Raw genomic sequence first — 18,647 nt, forward strand, 5'->3', positions numbered from 1 at the left:
ATTGGTGTGACTGTCCGTGGGCCAGTCCCCACCGAAAGCCATGAAGCTGCTGTGTGTCTTTGGGGTCATAGAAATTTCTTGTTCACTCAGAGCCCACACTTCCAGCAGACTCTTTCCCTCTATTTCAGGAATGTGGCTTTTTCTGCTTATGTCACTTAATGGTATGTTTGGGGTCAAGATGATCCTCCTCCAACCCCCTTGTTACACAAGGTTTGTCAGGTCACCGACTCCTGGGAGCTAATAACCAAGCCGTAGCTGGAGGATTCCTGCAGGCTACTCAGGGTGCATCTGGTGCACCCCAAGATCCACAACTTGAGTCCTAAGACCTCTGGGAACATGTCTGAGGACCCAAAGCTCCCAGCATTCCCTTCTGTACCCTTTTCTTCATGTCAGGCTGTGAGACACCTGGAGGAACCTGCAGGTGTGGGCAGCTTTGGCCTTGTGGCTGGAGGGTGACCTGTCAGGTGGGGATCCCACGGCCAGCTATACATAGCCAGCCAAAGCTTCTTACTGGAGGAACGACTTTCTGCCTCCTCTGCGGGTCCCACCCGAGGCCAGAAGGCTGCCCAGTAAATCCCCTGGAAGTCAGTTAGTCCCAGAAAGCAAGTGGCGAGTGTGGCGGCCACAGGCCCGACAGTCCCGGAGCTGCCCTGCGTCCTTCCTCAGCTGACCCCGAGAGCGGGAGCGCCCTGCCTCAGCCATGGACATGGGGGGCCTGGACAACCTGATCGCCAACACCGCCTACCTGCAGGCCAGGAAGACGGACTCGGACAGCCGCGAGCTGCAGCGGCGCCGTCGGAGCCTGGCGCTGCCCGGCCCGCAGGGCTGCGCCGAGCTGCGCCAGTCGCTGTCCCCGCACTTCCACAGCCTGTGCGAGCAGCAGCCCATCGGCCGCCGCCTCTTCCGAGACTTCCTCGCCACCGTGCCCAAGTACAGCCAGGCCGTGGCCTTCCTGGAGGACGTGCAGAACTGGGAGCTGGCCGAGGAGGGGCCCGCCAAGACCAGCACGCTGCAGCAGCTGGCGGCCACCTGTGCGCGTGACCCGGGCCCACAGTCCTTCCTCAGCCAGGACCTGGCCACCAAGTGCCGAGCAGCCTCCACGGATGAAGAGCGCAAGACCCTGGTAGAGCAGGCCAAGGCGGAGACCATGAGCTTCCTGCAGGAGCAGCCGTTCCAGGACTTCCTGGCCAGCCCCTTCTACGACAGGTTTCTGCAGTGGAAACTCTTCGAGATGCAGCCCGTGTCCGACAAGTACTTCACCGAGTTCCGAGTGCTCGGGAAGGGCGGCTTCGGGGAGGTGAGTGTCTCCAATGCCAGGCTGCAGGGGGGTGGGGGGTACAGAGGATGGAGAGGCTGGTGGGGTGGGGTGGGGTGCCAGGTGGGGAGGTTTCCCAATCCCCTCCACCCACCCCTTCTTTGATGGCCCTATGACACAAATACAAACTCCGCAAGAGAAAATACCCAAGTACCCAAGTGTGGATTTGACCAAGTGGCTACACCTGGAGGGGCCGAAATGCCCTGGACACTGGAAAATGACAGCCACATGACAGTTATGATGACAGTTATGATGATGATGATGGACCTAATTTGAGAAGAATGGACATCTAAACACCCAAAGGCCTTCAAGTCAAGTCCAGAACCTGCTTTGCACCCCTGCCGGGCCCTTCTTTTTAAAGTAGAAAACCTTTTTTTTTTCTTTTTTTTAAAGAAATGTCCTTAAAAAAAATCTTTATTTATTTAGTTTTATGTGGTGCTGAGGATCCGACCTAGTGCCTCACTCACATGTGCTAGGCAAGAGCTCTGCCACTGAGCCACAACCCCACCATTTTTTATGTAAAATTCACATAGCATAAAATTAACCCATTTTAAAGTGGACATTTGATGGCATTTAGTGTATTCACTATTTGTAGCGATAATCCCCCTGGCCAGTTCCAGGACATTTGCATTATTCCTGTACCCATCAACTGCCTCCACCCCACCTCCTCCAGCCCTGGAAACCCACTCTGCTGTCTTCAGGGACTTGCCTGCTCTGGACATTCCAGATGATCTGTGATCCTATCTGCCTTTTTATTCAGCACACCATTCTGGAGGTTCCTTTGCATTGCCGCTTGTAGCAGTACTTCATTATTCTGGCGGAATAATATTTCATTTCATGGATATGCCATGTCATGTATCCTTTCATCTGTTGGTGGATACTTGGGTGGCTTCTACCCTTTGGCTATTGTGCGCAGTGCTAGAATGTTCAAGTATCAGCCTGAGGACCTGTCTTAGTGTGTCATGGGTATATGCCTCGGAGGAGAATCCGGCTCATGCAGCGATTCTGTGTTTAACCTTTCCGGGAATCAGCAAACTCCTTCCCACATTTTACAGTCTCACCCGTATTGTTCATTGCTCCAGGGTTACTATTTCTTCACGTCCTGCCACAGCTTGTCATTTCTTCCTTTTTTTTTTTTTTTTTAAGTCTGACTGACCTGCCCAGGTGTGGTGGCGCACGCCTGTAATCCCAGCAACTTCAGAGGCTGAGGCAGGAGGATTGCAAGTTCAAAGTCAGCCTCAACAACTTAGTGAGGCCCTAAACAACTTAGCAAGACCCTGTCTCCAAATAAAATAATAAAATGGGCTGGGGATGTGACTCAGTGGTTGAGAACCCCTGGGTTCAATTCCTGGTACCCCTCACCACCAAAAAAGTATGGGCGACCTAGCCAGGTGGAGCAGGGCCTCCCCGTAGTACCCTCTCCATCTTGAGAAGCCTCTTCCTTAAAGCTTCCCTCTTCTCAGAAGCCTGCCATCCAGGTCCTCCACGGACCTTTGAGGTCCCCTCTCCAGTGCCACCGGCTTTTACGTCTTCCCCTCCCCTTCTCTCTCAGGTGTGTGCCGTCCAGGTGAGGAACACGGGTAAGATGTACGCCTGCAAGAAACTGGACAAGAAGCGGCTGAAGAAGAAGGGTGGGGAGAAGATGGCTCTCCTGGAGAAGGAGATCCTGGAGAAGGTGAACAGCCCTTTCATCGTCTCTCTGGCCTACGCCTTCGAGAGCAAGACCCACCTCTGCCTGGTCATGAGCCTGATGAACGGGGGAGACCTCAAGTTCCACATCTACAACGTGGGCACACGCGGCCTGGCCATGAGCCGGGTGATCTTCTACACGGCCCAGATGACCTGCGGGGTGCTGCACCTGCATGGCCTCGGCATTGTCTACCGGGACCTGAAGCCCGAGAACGTGCTCCTGGATGACCTCGGCAACTGCAGGCTGTCCGACCTGGGGCTGGCCGTCGAGGTCCAGGATGACAAGCCCATCACCCAGAGGGTGAGTGGCCACCGCAGTCCCAGAGGAGGGGAGAGGGCTGTTCTGCCCCGGGGCTAACGGAGCCAAGGACTTCATTCTTCTGATTTCCTTTGGGTGGTCACCTTGGATGGAGTGAGTAGAGTAAGAGAAGGAGCTTGGTGGCTCTTTGGGGGGCAGGGGAGCCTCCTTTGCAAGCTGGGGATGATCCAGGCCTCCACGGTAAGATGAAAAGAGCCGAATCCGCAAAGTCCAGGCGTGTGCCACCAAGAACCACCCCACGGTGCCAGCAGGGGCCTCGCTTTCCTTCCCAGAAAATAAAGGGCCTGGACCCTAAACCTCCACCATCCTAGTAGGTAGATTTTAAGAGGGTGTTAAATAGAAGCAGCTCCTGACACCTAGTGTATTAAAAGTAAAATGTTCCTTTATTGTTACTGAGTGTGGAACAGGAGAATGTCCTACATGAGAAGAAGGTGAAATTTTAAGTGAAAATATATAGAATAGAACGGAGGCAACTAATGTATACTTTGGGTTTGGTTTTGTTTCCTTTTTCTGGTGCTAGGGATTGAAGCCAAGGTCACTCTACCACTGAGCTATGCCCGCTGGACCTGACCTTTTATTTATTTATTTTTTTATTTTGAGACAGGGTCTCACCAAGTTGCTGAGGCTGGCCTCAAACTTGTGATCCTCTTACCTCAGCCTCCCTAGTAGCTGGGATTATAGGAATACATCACCACAGCCAGGCGACTGATGTCTATTTTGATTAATTTGGTTTGAGGTGACTTGTTGAGAATTCTTTGGTTAAAAGGGGGATTATAATTCAGTAATGAAACTGTGGTGTCTGTGTCAAACAATAGGATTGAAGAAGCAGGGGATATTAGAGATCTGATGAGATTCAGGGGCCTACTGGGTATGAGGGTAAGGGGAGAGGAGGCTCTTGTGCTCTAGTGAGCAGCAGGTATAGAATGGTAGGTAAACCTGGCATGTTTGGTTGTGATCCTCTTGTCTCTGAGGCACCCGTAGCCTGGTGGCTGGAGATGTTCAGGGGCACTGAGACCTGTGATCTGGTGCTGTAGAGAAAGACCTGGGTAGACACGGGGTCATCGTGGGAAGCAACAGTCACCACAGTCACTTGGGAAACAGGTGGGGAGGAGGACCAGGGACATAAGTTGAGGAACATGTAAGGTCTGTGGAAGAAGAAGGACCAAAGTGGGTTTCAGCTGTGTATCATAGGAAACCCAGTGGCACACACAAACCAGGTTTATTTTTCTTATGGAACCACTTGTAGAGATAAGAAGTTTCCGGCATTAATTCAGCAACTGCAGGATGGTTGAATCCCTATCTCTATAATTCTGGCCTCTTCCATGTGTTGCAAGATGGCTGCTCTAGCCCCAGCCAGTAGGACCATCTTCCAGGCAGGAGAAAGGAACAAAGGTCAGAAGTAAATGGGCATGCACACACCAGCGGAGTGTGCCCTCTCTTAAGGAGCTTTCTTTGAAGCCCATCCAACAGCTTCCACTTTGATCCTCATTGGCTAGGACTGTTACCTGACCACCCCTATCTGCAGGGGAAGCCAATAAATAACATTTGGAGGGGCTTGAGGGGGGTGGTTCTAGTTAGTAAGGAAGAAGAGGGGGCAAGATGTTAGCCTCCTTGGGACCTGAACATGTCCCTGAACATCTCCAGCCACCAGGCTATGGGTGCCTCAGAGACAAGAGGATCACAACCAAACATGCCAGTCTACCTATCATGGAAATGGGAATGTCACCAGTCTACATCAATCGATGCATGAAAACGGAAGTGTATTCACTCATGGTTTTGAATTTGCACTGTCAGTTTTAGGGAGTAGAAACTCCTTTTGAGTGTTCCGGACACAGGTCATGCTAAGTGTTGCTCTATTTCCATCTTGCTAGAGGATTGGGACACACACACACACACACACACACACACACACACACACACACACGGCTTTGTCCTTATAAATCTCTTCTCAGTCTTCCTTGGGCTCTGTGCTGGGCCAAGAGAGTGTTTCAGGATGGTTCTTTCACCGCCCATCTGTCGAGCTCTCTGGCTCTTTTGGAACCTGCAGGAAGCTGTTTGCCCTTCAGCACCATCCGCCTTAACCAGTGCGCTCAGTGGAGACTGGGTACAGCCTCGAGGCTCTGCCCCTTTCCCTCTGCTGCCCTTCTGCCCCATGAAACCAAGGAGTTTCATGCTCTAGTCCCCAGGTCTGCCACGGAAGCCCAGGGGGGCCATGGACAGCAAGATTGGAACAGGAAAGCGTGGCCTCTTCCCTGTTCACCCCTCCACAGAGCTAAGTAAACCTCCTGAGTTCCGAAGTATTGCAGCTCCCAAGGGGATTTTAGGGTCTTTTAAAAAATACGCCTTTATTTTTATTCATTCATTTTTCTGTGGTGCTGAAGATTGAACCCAGGGCCTCGCACGTGCTAGGTGAGCGCTCCCCACTGAGCCGCAGCCCCAGCCCCTTAGGGTCTTTACATTCAGAATATTTCACAGACAAAATGAATAATGACGCATTTTCAGGGTGTCTGTAGTCACATGCACTGAGCTGTGACGTCAAGATACTATGTGGAGGACTGGGTGGTGGCCGCTGGCTCTCCAGGTGACGGACTCACATGGGAGGAAGTGTGCCTGGCCATGGCGGTCAGCATGTGCCTTGATTCTGCAGTCCTTCCAGAAAAGGAAGGGCTTCGTGGCTTGGGGAGTTGGCTAGCTCCTTCCCATTCAGGGGTTCGGTCAGCATGTAAGTTGGGATCTCTTCTGCCACGTGACACAATAGAAGATTCTGGTATGGAAACTCAGTGACTTCAGGGACAAGCTCGTTAAAGGTCCCTTGGCCTTCTCCTTGTCACAAGGTGGCTGCCAACTCCCAACACGGAGGCCAACTGACCCGGTTGATGTTGAAGGACTTGTCTGGGTGGGACCAACCACACCACAGGAGTCCTTCCAGTACGGGTCCAGAGGTCAGAGATAGCAAAAGTCAGAAATTTAAGGCCTGAGGGGCTGGCTTCAAAGATGGATGGGGCACATGGCAAGGAGGGCAGGTGGTCCCGGAGGCTGAGTGCTGCCTCTGCTAACAGCCAACAAGGACATCACAGTGACAGCCATCACTGAGTGAGCCTGGGGAGGCCCTTGAACTCCAGATGGGACTACAGCCTGGCCAACATCTCAATCTCAGCCTTGTGAGACCCTGACCAAAGAGCTCTACCCTGCAGCGCCCGAGCTTCTGATGTACAGAACAGCGAGCTAATAGACGGGTGCTGTTCTAAGTTACTAAGTCCGTGGCAATTTGTTGCACAGCAATAGAAAATTCATATGAATAATTAAATAAACGAAGGTAGCCAAGGGAAAGAGATTTTTGTATGTTAGCAATCAAAATTAATGATGAATATACCAAGGTGCCAGACAGGGTGAGGGGATGTTCTCCTTTCCTATAGGATCAGAACTCATGCCATCTACTGTAATAGGACTAGGGGTTAGAATAGGATGTGGAACTCTGGACCTGACTCTTACAAGTTGGAGAGTCTGCCCCCGGTCTGGGCTAGGCCTCCCTGCAGGGACACAGACCATTCCAAGCTTGTGGGGAGACCATGGATGAAGTGGTTTGGGTAGCAATCAGTTTGTAGGCAGTGGGGAGATGCAGGAGGTGTTTTAATAGGCAAGTGGCACAACTAGAGTGAGTCTGCCTCCTGCTGCCTGAGGAGAATGGGTTGAGAGAAAGGGGATCCAGCAAGAGTCACCGTAATGGTCCACCTGTGAGGTAATGGGGAGCTGACATCAGGCCCTGGCCTCTGAACAGTCGGTGTCCCCTGGCCTCTCACCTGGGCTCCATCAAGACCCAGATCTTTAAATGTGATTGTCCTCAACAGCATTCGGAGTGCATGGGCCACTCTTTTTTTTTTTTTTTTTAAATATTTATTTTTTAGAAGTAGTTGGACACAATACCTTTATTTATTTATTTATTTTCTATGTGGCGCTGAGGATCAAACCCAAGGCCTCACACGTGCTAGATAGACAAATGCTCTACCACTGAGCCACAATCCCAGCCCCTGGACCACTCTTTAGATTATGTTGTTTTCTGCCACGTGGGGTTCCTTGGCTGCTGGTGGGTGGACGCTGACACAGGGAAGTACTTCCAGGGAAAAAGGGGCCAGGAAGCTCTGTCCAGGCCTGAGAAGGACTAGGGCCAACTTGCAAGGGGAAGGCCGGTGCTCGAGGTAGCCTTGGAACTGAAGTCCTTGGAGGAAAAACTTGTAAAGTCAAAAGATTAACATGTGGAATAAGTTCCTATGATTTAATGTATTACCAGTCGGGGTTCTTATGGCGTAAAACTAAGTCACTTAAGGAAATGAAGCTAATGCACTAAGAAGCCCAGAGGCTTAGCCCCATCCTGGTGTCTGAGCAGTGTCCCTAGGAATCCCCAGCCCGATTCCCAGATCCAGCTCTCTGTATTGGCCTCACTCCCAGGCAGACCCCCGCCCCCTCTGGGGGCCACCAACAACTCTATCCTCCCCACTGAGCAACCCCTCTGGAGAGAAGGCACTTCTTTGGGCAGCTCGGTCACACGCCCAACTTCAGTGTCCAGAACCACCCTGCCTGTCCCTGGAGCCAGAGGAAGGATCTGTCCTACCTCAATCTCATGGATTGAGAGCATAGCAAATGTATTCTTTTTTTTTTTTTTTAAATTTTTTTTTTTGGTTATACATGGGTACAATATCTTTATTTTGTTTATTTATTTTTATGTGGTACTGAGGATCGAACCCAGGGTCTCACACACATGCAAGGCGAGTGCTCTACCACTGAGCCACAACCCTAGCCCCAGTAAATATATTTTTCAAAGGAGAATCAGGATGGAAAGATGAAGAAAGGGTGCCCAGGAATACAAACGGCGACTGCCCCCAGTGACTAATGACACTAAATGGCCTGAAAAGTTTAGAAATGTCTGACTCTTTAATCAAGGGATGATGGGGTCTAGGTCCTTTGCAGAAAGGCTCTGAGTGAAATACTGCTATGAAGTCCATCTTACAGGGAGGAAAATTGAGATTTACCCAAGAGACTCACCCACTGCTATTATGGGATAGGAGTCCAGGTGCCTCAGATTCAGAAGTGCTTCCTTTCCACTGTACTGAGTTCATGCACCAAGGCAGACGTGGCCTGTGATCTCGATGCTATAAAAAGCTGGCCACTTGGGGAAAGTCAGACAGGGGCCCTGTTGGCCTTAGCACCATCTTCTCAGAAACCTCTGAGCCAAGAGAAGCAAGTGAAAGAAGAAGTAAATGCACAGGCCAACGTGCAAAAGAAGAAAGATAAAGCAGAGGTCCAAAGAAACTTCTAGACTTGTGCCCATGGAGGCCAAAGGAGCAGAAGTAAGGAATTCAGGAGGCTGGAGGCTGGAGGCTGGGAGGCTGGCGCAAGGCTTGGACTGCATGCCCCCGTCCACAGCCTGTCTTTAGCAGATCTCAAACTTCACTGCCATCCATCAACTGAGACCACCTCTGAGAGACCCACCTCGTTCACACCAGAACTGTCCCTGTTGGTCCTTGGCCCTGGCCCTGGGACTTTCTGGACTAGTTCTCTTCTTGGCTGTGGCCGAGTATAACACATGTACAATAGATCATCTGCTATCTTAGCTAAAGAGTGTCTTTAAAAAAAAAAAAAATCTCATTATCAAGCCAGGTGCAGTGGCTTAGGAGGCTGAGGCAGGAGGATCGTGTGTTCAAAACAACTTATGGAGGCCCTAAGCAACTCAGTGAGATGCTGTCTCTAAATAAAATACAAAAAAAAAAAAAAAAAAAAAAAGCTGGGGTGGGGTGGCTGGAGATGTGACTCAATGGTTGAGTGCCCCTGGGTTTAATCCTCAGTACCAAAAAGAAAACCAAACCTCATTAGCATATTGTCCCAGTCTGGCCTGATATGGGCACTAACCGAAAGCCTAACTGAACCTCTGGCAAAGGAAGATTCGAGAAAGGAATGTATCTAGGGCAGGATGGGGACAGGTGTCTCAGAGCCAGGCTCCCCTCTCCCCAGGCACAGTGTAATTAAATGTGGTCCCAGCCACTGTCTACACCCACTTGCATGAAACCTGATTCTTCTGCTCGTGTTAAGCTGACATCTGCACACATACAGTAAAACTGGCTCATCAGTTTTTAGAGATTCTAGGCAAATAAAATAGGAAATTGGGTGGTGGGACTCATTTTGGAACTTTTCAAATTCAGCATTCTATTTAGAGCACCGTGACCTTCAGATTTCATGCACTGTGAGTCATTAAAATTTGTTATTTTGTAAAGGATGGGAAGGAGGCCCAACACAGTGGTGCACGTCTATAATCCCAGTGGCTCAGGAGACTGAGGCAAAAGGATCATGAGTTCAAAGCCAGTCTTAGCAACAGCAAGGCGCTAAGCAACTCGGTGAGACCCTGTCTCTAAATAAAATACAAAATAGGGCTGGGGATGTGGCTCAGTGGTAGAGTTCCCCTGAGTTCAATTCCTGGTACATCCCCTTAAAAAAAAAAAAAAAAAAAAAGAATGGGAATGAAGTTAGAACAGTGACCCCCAAACTGCTGGCACACATCTATAATGCCAGCAACTCAGGAGGCTGAGGCAGGTGGGTCACAAGTTCAAGGCCAGCCTCAGCAATTTAGTAAGGCCCTCAGCAACTCAAACTCTTTCTCAAAATAAAAAATAAAAAGAACTGGGGAGGTGGCTCAGTGGTAGGGCACCTTGGGTTCAATCTCATACCAAAAAAAAAAAAAAAAAAGCAAGCAAAACAAAACATCTCATTATGTGTTTTGTTACCTTGCCCTGTCTTAAAACCTCTGACCAACTCTTCATGTTCAGAGGATAAAGAGACACAGAGGTCAGGTATTGCATTTATGTTGAAGCCTCTTTTGTGCCAAATAAAAAGCTAGAGACATAGTGAGTAAGTGATCTCTAAGAAAAAAAAAATCTCTGAATGTGTTTCCTCAAAAGTTAACGTCTATATTCATCACAAACATCATGACTGTGCTAGTCAGTTTTCTGATGCTGTGACAAAATGCCTGAGAAAAGACTTGAAAGAAGGAATGGTTTATTTTGGTCATGGTTTCAGAGGTTTGAGCCCATAGTTGCTGGGCCCTGTTGCTCTGGGCCTGTGGCAGCACAATGCATTCTGGTGGCAGGAGTGTGTGGTGCAGGAAGACTGCTCACCTCATGGGGGTTGAGAAGCAAAGCAAGAGAGGAGAAGCAGCCCAAGATCCACTTAAAGGGCACGCCCTTAGTGACCTTACTTCCTTCCACTAGGCATCACCTCCTAAAGGTTCCACCTGCTCCTGATGATGCCAGAGGCTGGGAACCACGTCTTCAGATATGGACCCTTGAGGGACATTTAAGATTCAAGCTATAACAATGAACCTGCCCTGAGATTTTTTTCTCCTTGAGAATTTACTTCTGAGAACCAGTTTAAAAGCCACACGGGAGAGGAATTCTGATTACTTCATAACCTTTTGATTGCACCAAAATAATTACCAAAATCATCAATCAAATTTAACTTCTACTATTGAACCCAAGGCCTTTGCGTGCTAGGCAAGTGCTGTACCACTGAGCTATACACCCAGCTCAATTTTTAGTAATTTCAACTGCTACAAAAATTTCAAATCTATTCTCATCATATTTACCACTATAGGAAGGTATGGTGGTAGATTCCTGTAGTTCCAGCTGTTTGGGAGGCTGAAGAAAGAGGAGCATTGGAGCTCAAAAGTTTGAGGCCAGCCTGAGCAACACACTGAGATCCTATCTTTAAAAAAAAAAAAAAAATGCAGGGGGCGGGGGAATTCCACAATTAAGGACATTCACAAGTATTTATTACAAGGGCTAGTGTGTAGCTCAGTGATAGAGCACTTGCCTAGCACTAGGCCCTGGATTCAATTCCCAACACCACACACACATACACACACACACACACACACACACACACACACACACACATACACACACACTACTAGTCTCAGAATATTTTGCTGTTGCAGCACTGGGGACCAAACCCAGGGCCTCAACAAGCAAGTGCTCTACCACTGTGCTCCATCCCAGCCCTCAGAATTATTGTTAACATTCTTTCATTCAAAATGCATTCATTCACTCATTTGCTGACCATTCATTTGAGTATTTATCTCTTGCCAGGACTGAGTGACAGAACAATAAGAAAATTAGTAGACATGATTCCTGCCCTCAGGGAGCTTACCGTCTAGTGGGGGAGATGGAACTGAATAATCACTCAAATGAATGCAAAGTGTCAGTTCTGATACAGGCTAGGGAGACAGGATATATGGGATTCTCTGAGGAGGAGTTGATTTCCTAGGTGAGGCTCATAAAGTTAACCACATGGGAGATACTTGCCATCAGAAGGACAGAAGGGATTCCATTCAGCAGTGTCGCTGGATGGGAGCTCAGAGTGAGTTCCCTGGATCAGACAGATTTCCACAGGGAAGGTTTATTGGAGAGCCGTGGCATGAAGCGCATCCATAAGGAAGGCCAGGCTGGGCAGAGGGAGAAGCTAAACCCCAACGAGGGAGAACCAAGACCTTAACCAATCCTCAGGGAACGCTGGAGTAGGGGCGGACCTTCAGAGTTGTCTCAAATCGAGGTGGGGTCCAGGGTTTGGTATCCCCACAGGAGTCCATCACTGGTCTTGAGGCCCTGAAAGGGCTGGAGCCTTGGGAGACAGGTCCCCGCTGCAGAGGGCAGTCCCCAGAAGGGTATAGCTGTGAGCCCTGAGCAGTCAATGGCCCTGGTCAGGCCTGGCCACAAAATTTGCAGAACTGAGTGCAAAACAAAACTGTGGTGTCACTCATCTGATCCTCAGGAGAGAGCTCTCTTCCCGGATTGGCAAGCAGCCATTTGCTGTCTCTCCTCATACTCCTGCAAGCTGGGGCGTAGCTGAGCCGGTGGAGACCATCACAGTTGCCCCAGTCCCACCCCACAGCTGGATCTGAAGAAGCAGGTGCCTGCCTCAACCCCCTGCATGCAATCCAGTCCCCACTAGGTCAAAGCAGGCAGCAGTCCCTGGGCCCCAAGGGAGGAGGGGAAGCAGACGTCCAAGAACCAGCCCTGGGAGCCCAGGAGCTGGTGGGAGGTGGCGGGACTGTGTGTGAGCCATGGTGCCCAGCTCTGGCACATGCTCCATCATCTCAATGGACTTTAAAAAAAGCACAAGTTCAAGGATAAATTAGTACAGACATCAAGACCGCCAGTGCACAGCTTTGAGCCCCAGCGTGGAGATGCGTGTGAGCACAGGGCCCCCCTTCCAGGACTCTGGAAGCTGGCCTGGTCCAGCAGCTGGCTGTTAGGGGCTGAGAACCGGAAGAGGGGATGTGGGCAGAACAGCCACTACCAGCAGGGCAGAGCTTCTCAGGCCCTGGGAACAGCCATCATAACTGTGTGATGTTCTGGGGAAAAGAAAGGAAGCCAAGAGGTGAAGGGCTGGTTTGGAGCAGGAGGCAGCAAGGCTGTCAAGGCGCTGGAGAGGTAGCAGGGCCAGGCGGAGCAGGCCGGAGCAGGCCCTGGTAAGGTGCGCTGCCAGCCTTCAAAAGGATTTAACCAAGGGGGCAGCATGCTTAGAATTTTGTTTTGAAAAGATTACCCCAGCTGAAGTGAGAACAGATTAGAGGGGATTTAGGTGGATTGTGGTCATCTGTAATCCAGGGGAGAGAGGATGGCAGCCTGGGCCACAGAGGGGCAGTGGAGACAGAGCACAGTGTTCGCATTTGGGAGAGATTTCAGAATGAGTGGCCTCCATGGTGGTCTAGATATGGGGTTAGTGGGGAGAGGGTGTCAAAATTTGCAGAGCTGAGTGCGAGGCCATGTCACAGGCTTGGGCCATGAGTACCCAACAGGGAGCCAGGCAAACAGATCCGTGGGTCTTCATGCAGTCCCAGGAGAGCTAAGGGACTGACAAGCACGTAGGCAGAGACAATATAGTGTGGTCAGGGTCATCTGGGTGGGAATATAGGAAAGTCACTCAGCCCATGGAGTCACAGGATCAGGAAGGGCTTACAGGGGGGGAAATGACAACCGAATGCAGGTGCAGAGGGCAAGGAAGAGCTAGATAGATGACGAGAAAAGAGAAGAGTGGTAAAGGGCTCAATCACAGTACAGAAGAGAATGGTTCTGCAGCTGCCTTGAATGCAGGTTTTTTCCCCTCCACACCAAAGCAAGCCATCAATTCTTCAGTGGGCCTTAGCTGGTATCCCCTAATTAAATTGTTCTGACAATTTCTACCTGATAATAATATCCCCCAGGACTGCCAGTCCACCTGCAGATGCCAATCACAAACCTCAGGTTGCTTGGCGGTGCTTCTGAGCAAACTACTAGAAATTTGAGTTCCCAGACAGGTCTCTCTGGGTCCCTATGCAGTCTATCTGTCCAGGAAGCACAATTACCGGTTTATTATAGAGGACATTCCAAAGGATAGAGATAAAGGGACGCATAGGGTAAAGTATGGGCAGAGGGACCAAGAGCTTCTGGGTTATATCAGGGCATGCCACCTTCAGGAATCTGCACGTGTGTTCAGCTATCAGGAAGCTCTCTGAACTCTGTCCTTTTGGGGTTTTATGGAGACTTCATTGCACCAGCGTGACTGAAGCATGGACGACCACAGTGAAATGTGATTGGACAGATATACTGGGGAGGGACCCATCGAGACCTGTCTGTCCAGATTCTTCAGCATTCCTTCCTCTTAGGTACAGGGCAGGATCCTTTTTGAAATGAATGACATTTTTTTTATCACCTACTATCAGAAAAGGTGGGTCAGAGGTTGTTGGGTTGTTGTTGGGTTGTTGGGGGGTGAATTGGGCCTTATGCAGGCTAGGCACGTATTCTAACACATCTCCAGCCCTAAAGAATTTCTTAGTGATCAGCAGCACTAAGGCAGGGGTGGGAGAAGATGAGAGTTTCTGTGACCTTGCTTAAGGAAGAAGTTTTGAATCCCAAAACAGGACAAAAACCAAAGCAAGACAAAAATCATCCTTGAAGGACAATCAGAAAGAGGGAGTTAGGATGAGGTTAAAAATCAGGGGAGTGAAGCAGAGGCTCTTGGAGCTTGGTAGGCAGGCATGTCGTTCCATGACGCTGCAGGAGTAAGAAGAGATTGAGCCAGGAAGCCCGCAGGGTGCAGAAGGAAGAAGCAGTCATGTAAGAACACAGGCCAGGGACCAAAAGTTAATTCATCATCAAATCTGCTACAGACACATGTTGAAACTCAGAGTCCATTTCAATTACTGGCAATGAATGGAATATGGTCCTTGGGATCAATGAGATAGAAAGAGCCTGAGGTTCTGCCACTTTCTGTGGCTGCTGTATCCAGATTCTGATGTGCAGGCGTGTCCGTCACATGGGGCACCAGACGAGGGAGGTGGGGGTCTGCAGGATGGCTGACATCCAGCTGGGGCTCTGTGCACCAAGCCATTCAGAGTGAGTGTTTTCTAATCAGCACAGACATGCCCAGCACGCGCCAGGCAAGTCAGCACATCTTGAGCCTGGTGAATCCTTACTGTCTGTTAGGGTTGATGAGCATGAAGAAAGAAGGTAGGGCCAGGGGTTCCGCTCAGTGGTAGAGCCCTTGCCTAGCATGCTCGAGGCCCTGCAAAATGACTGCACAAGAAACCACGTTCTGACGCTCAATCGAAGTCTCCACTGTTACAATCCTTTATCATACTGTGGCTGCTCAGGACTTTGCTCCTGTGCCTTGTTCTCTGAGAGGCACAAGGAGCCAACAGGATCCTGGGCTGCAGCTGAGTGGGTAGCTGGTGAGGGAACCTCCAGGTGGAACTCAGGCATGGCAATTGTCTTGTGCCCTCACAGCCACGTGGGTTTTCATTGTGGTTTTATTCTGAAGGCATTAGAGACACCAAGGAAAATATGTGTCAGCCTGCCACTGGGTAGAACATCCATACCCGGCAGAACACACAAGGGCAAGATAGTTGCTATCCCTGATCTCAGAGATACGCCAGGCCCTCTCTTTCAAGCTGATGGAGTCAAAGCCTTCTGGGTTTTCTGTCTTGTGTCCCTGCCCTGCCTAGAGCCACCAGAATGGAGGCTTGGGGACAATGTGGCTAACACCTGTAGCACACCCTGGGCCAGGACTTGGGAAGGCACCGATCACTCTCATCTTCATCACAATCCTTTGAGGTAAGGGAGGCTAAGGCTTACAGAGGTTGAGTGACAGGCTAGAGGCACCAGCTAATAATTGGCAGAGCCAGTGCCAGAGCATTTCACCCAGAAGGGTTGGGGAGGGGGAGTCGGCTGGAATCACTGCAGAAACCATTACTGCAGGCACCCCTTTGGGGCTCTCTGAAACAGTGTCTTCCCAGGGTGTCAGAGATGGCAGGAAGCCCCTCTGGCCCGCAAGTGCTCCCCGCCCAGGAAGTGGCTGGCAGAAGACAGATCAACCGGTCGCCAGGAGCAGAGTGCGAGCCCCCGGGTCTGGGAAGCCTGGGGCTGAGCACGCGGGCGGAGCCTCGAGCTAAGTCCCCTGGGGTCCAGGGCAGCATTCCTCCGAGGTCTGCAAAGGCCACCGCTTAAAGGCGCAGAGGAGCAGCTGGGAACGAGAACAAAGCGGCCAGGCCCCCCTCGGAGGAAGGAAGGAGCGAGCCCCAGGAAACAGCTGAGAGCGCTAAGCTCAGCTTGTTTTTTTCCTCTGCTCAACAGTTCTCCTGCCACGGCAAACAAAAGATGTACATTCTGATTCCCTCTTCTGTTTGGATTGTGCTGTCGACTGGATCTGCTTTGTGAGGAGCCCAGGGGAAGAGGCATCCGCGGGCAACTTCTTGCTCCGTTGGCCAGTGCCGGCCGCCCGCGTGGCGCAGAGCTGCCTCCTCGGCCTCTCCCTGTCCCTGCCCATCGGTGTCGTCCCAGCCAAGCCGGCCTGGCCGCACCGGAGGCCCCCTACACGCGCATTTCTTTTAATGATGGAATCTCAAGTTGCCCATGTTTCAGATTGAGAGCTGGAGGTCGACTCGTGACCTTGACCTTGAAGGACACGGACACGCGCACGCGCACTTTTTCATGGATTGTATAAAACTGTTAAGATGTGAACTGTGCCCTCTGGGCTCCACCGAGGCCCCTCCCTGTTCCTTCAATGCCGAGGTCCACAGGTCCTCTGGTTCGGAGCCACACTGGGGCTGTGCGGAGTGCAGAGTCCGCCCAGCCTGGGCACGGCCACTTAGCTCCCAGCTGAGAGTGGCAACAGTTTCACGGTCCGTGGAAGCCAGCGGTCACAGCAATGGAGGCTTTGTCTGTGCAGGTGCCCCCAGAATAGCAATCTTTTTTAAAAAGTTTTTTAAAAATAACTTTATTTATGTATTTATTTATTTTTACGTGGTGCTGAGAATCAAGCCCAGTGTCTCACACATGCTAAGCAAGGGCTCCACCACTGAGCCCCAGCTCCCAGAATGGCAATCTTTTTTTTTTTTTTTAAATATTTATTTTTTAGTTTTCGGAGGCCACAACATCTTTGTTTGTATGTGGTGCTGAGGATCGAACCCCGGGCCACGCATGCCCGGGGAGTGCGCTACCGCTTGAGCCACATCCCCAGCCCCAGAATGGCAATCTTAATCCCACCTAAGGTATCCATCTTTCTCAAAAGGCAGGACACCTGTGACAGGAGTCCCAAATGAAACTAAGCAATGCACTTAAGATTCTGACCTAGCCACCCCATGGGCGGTAGGGGTGTGGGGGTGGGATCCTGAAAGAGGGACATGTACATTGCCAGGCTTTCTAAACCCTGTGAGTTCTGAGGCTGGATGTACTCTGTTTTGCCTGTCCAGGTGTTGACCATGTGGGGCTGCCAAAAGGCACACCATAAAAACAAAAGCAAAACAAAACGAAGCAAAAGGAAAAAAGTAGCAGATAAACCCCCGCAGAAAGTCCTCCACTAAGAGGTCTGTGGTGGCTGACTCATGGGTGATCCCTACAGCCCTGATAAGGGCAGTTCTGATTACATGGGCTGAAAGAGACTGTTTTGGTGTCACAAAGACTGATGTGCAGGGCCCTTTGTCACTCCAGGGGTTAAACTGAGCAGGGAGAGGTCAGCGTGGTTGGACCTGCCCCATGCTGCCTGGCGTGCTCTCCTCCCACCCCACTCAGAGGAGGCAGTTCACAGGCCGAAGACAAATGGCATAAAGGGCAGGCAATTAATTTTTTCAGCTGGAGGCTGAGATGGAATGTGGGTGCTTAGCGTCTGGCATGCGCCTCTAATTCCATTCTCCTCAGTGAAATACCTCCGCTCTTCAAGGAGGTGGTGCCCTTCAAAATTCCATGGCTGACATTTTCTGTCTTTAGGACCAAGAGGTAAATTTAGTCCTGAAAATTATTTGGAATGAATCTAAAACTTCTCTGCATACTGTCTCATGCTCTTTCCACTACGGCATCAGGGGACTGTAGAGATGGCCAGCCAAGTCCTGGATTTCCTTGGGGAGGGAGGAGCCTTGTCCCAGAACATGGCTTACTGTCTGGTCCCCATGTCCCAGAAACCTCGGTTGGAAGGGTCCTGCCAACCTAAAGAGTATAGAGACTTCACAGAGGGCAAGGGCAGGGAAGCGCCTTAAGCAAGTGCTAAGGACTTAGTACTTGGCAGACAGGGAAAGGGAAGGAGTGCTCGGTCACTAAGAGGGAAAAAGTAAATCCTGAAAGAAACTTGGAGGGAGAAGAAAAAGCCACTTCACCTTCTTCCACAGAGGCAGTATAATGTAGTGGCTAAAAGAGCACATCTTTTGGGGCTAGGGATACAGCTCAGTGTTAAAATATGTGGTTAGTAGGGGCTGGGGTTGTGGCTCAGTGGTAGAGCACCTGCCTAGCATGTGTGAGGCACTGGGTTTGATTCTCAGAACCGCATATAAGTAAATGAATAAAGGTCCATCAACATTAAAAATATATATATATATGTGGTTAGTATACACAAGGCATTGAGTTGGATCCCCACCATCACAAGAAAAAAAATAAAATTAAAAAGGAAACTGCACACCTGTGTTTGAAACTTAGGTGGGTGACCTTGGACAAGATTTAACCTTTCTTGGTTCATTTTTCTAATCTGCAAAATGGGAACAAAATACTTATATAGGACTGTTATGAAAATTAAATGAGAAATTCACATAAAGCACTTGAAAAGATTTGGCACGGGACAAGCACTCAGCAATGCTGTCTATTATCCTCTCCAACTTTTCTCTTAGCATGTTGTGCAATCCTTGGTTCTTGACAAGGTATGTGGTCCACTTTTACCTTATACCTCCTACTGAGCAACCGATGTTTATCTGGTGTCCTTGTTGGTGATTTTAACCCTGAATCACCCTTACCACTAAAATTTGCTGACTGCAAGAGG

The 18,647-nt window shown here is 50.2% G+C and overlaps 1 protein-coding gene across 2 annotated transcripts in view; it reads left to right on the forward strand.

Annotated features, from left to right (window-relative positions):
* Window positions 1-443: 443 nt before the first annotated feature.
* Grk7 (G protein-coupled receptor kinase 7) overlaps window positions 444-18,647 on the forward strand; it is a 61,328-nt gene continuing 43,124 nt past the window's right edge. Inside the window, exons 1-2 of one of the 2 annotated variants that reach the window (XM_078040972.1) lie at window positions 444-1,297; window positions 2,868-3,305. In XM_078040972.1, the coding sequence (XP_077897098.1) occupies window positions 701-1,297; window positions 2,868-3,305 (1,035 nt within the window). In that variant the 5' untranslated portion in view covers window positions 444-700. 2 annotated transcript variants of the gene reach the window in all.

Source organism: Ictidomys tridecemlineatus, chromosome 3 (assembly GCF_052094955.1).
Source record: "Ictidomys tridecemlineatus isolate mIctTri1 chromosome 3, mIctTri1.hap1, whole genome shotgun sequence".
Lineage (NCBI taxonomy): Eukaryota > Metazoa > Chordata > Mammalia > Rodentia > Sciuridae > Ictidomys > Ictidomys tridecemlineatus.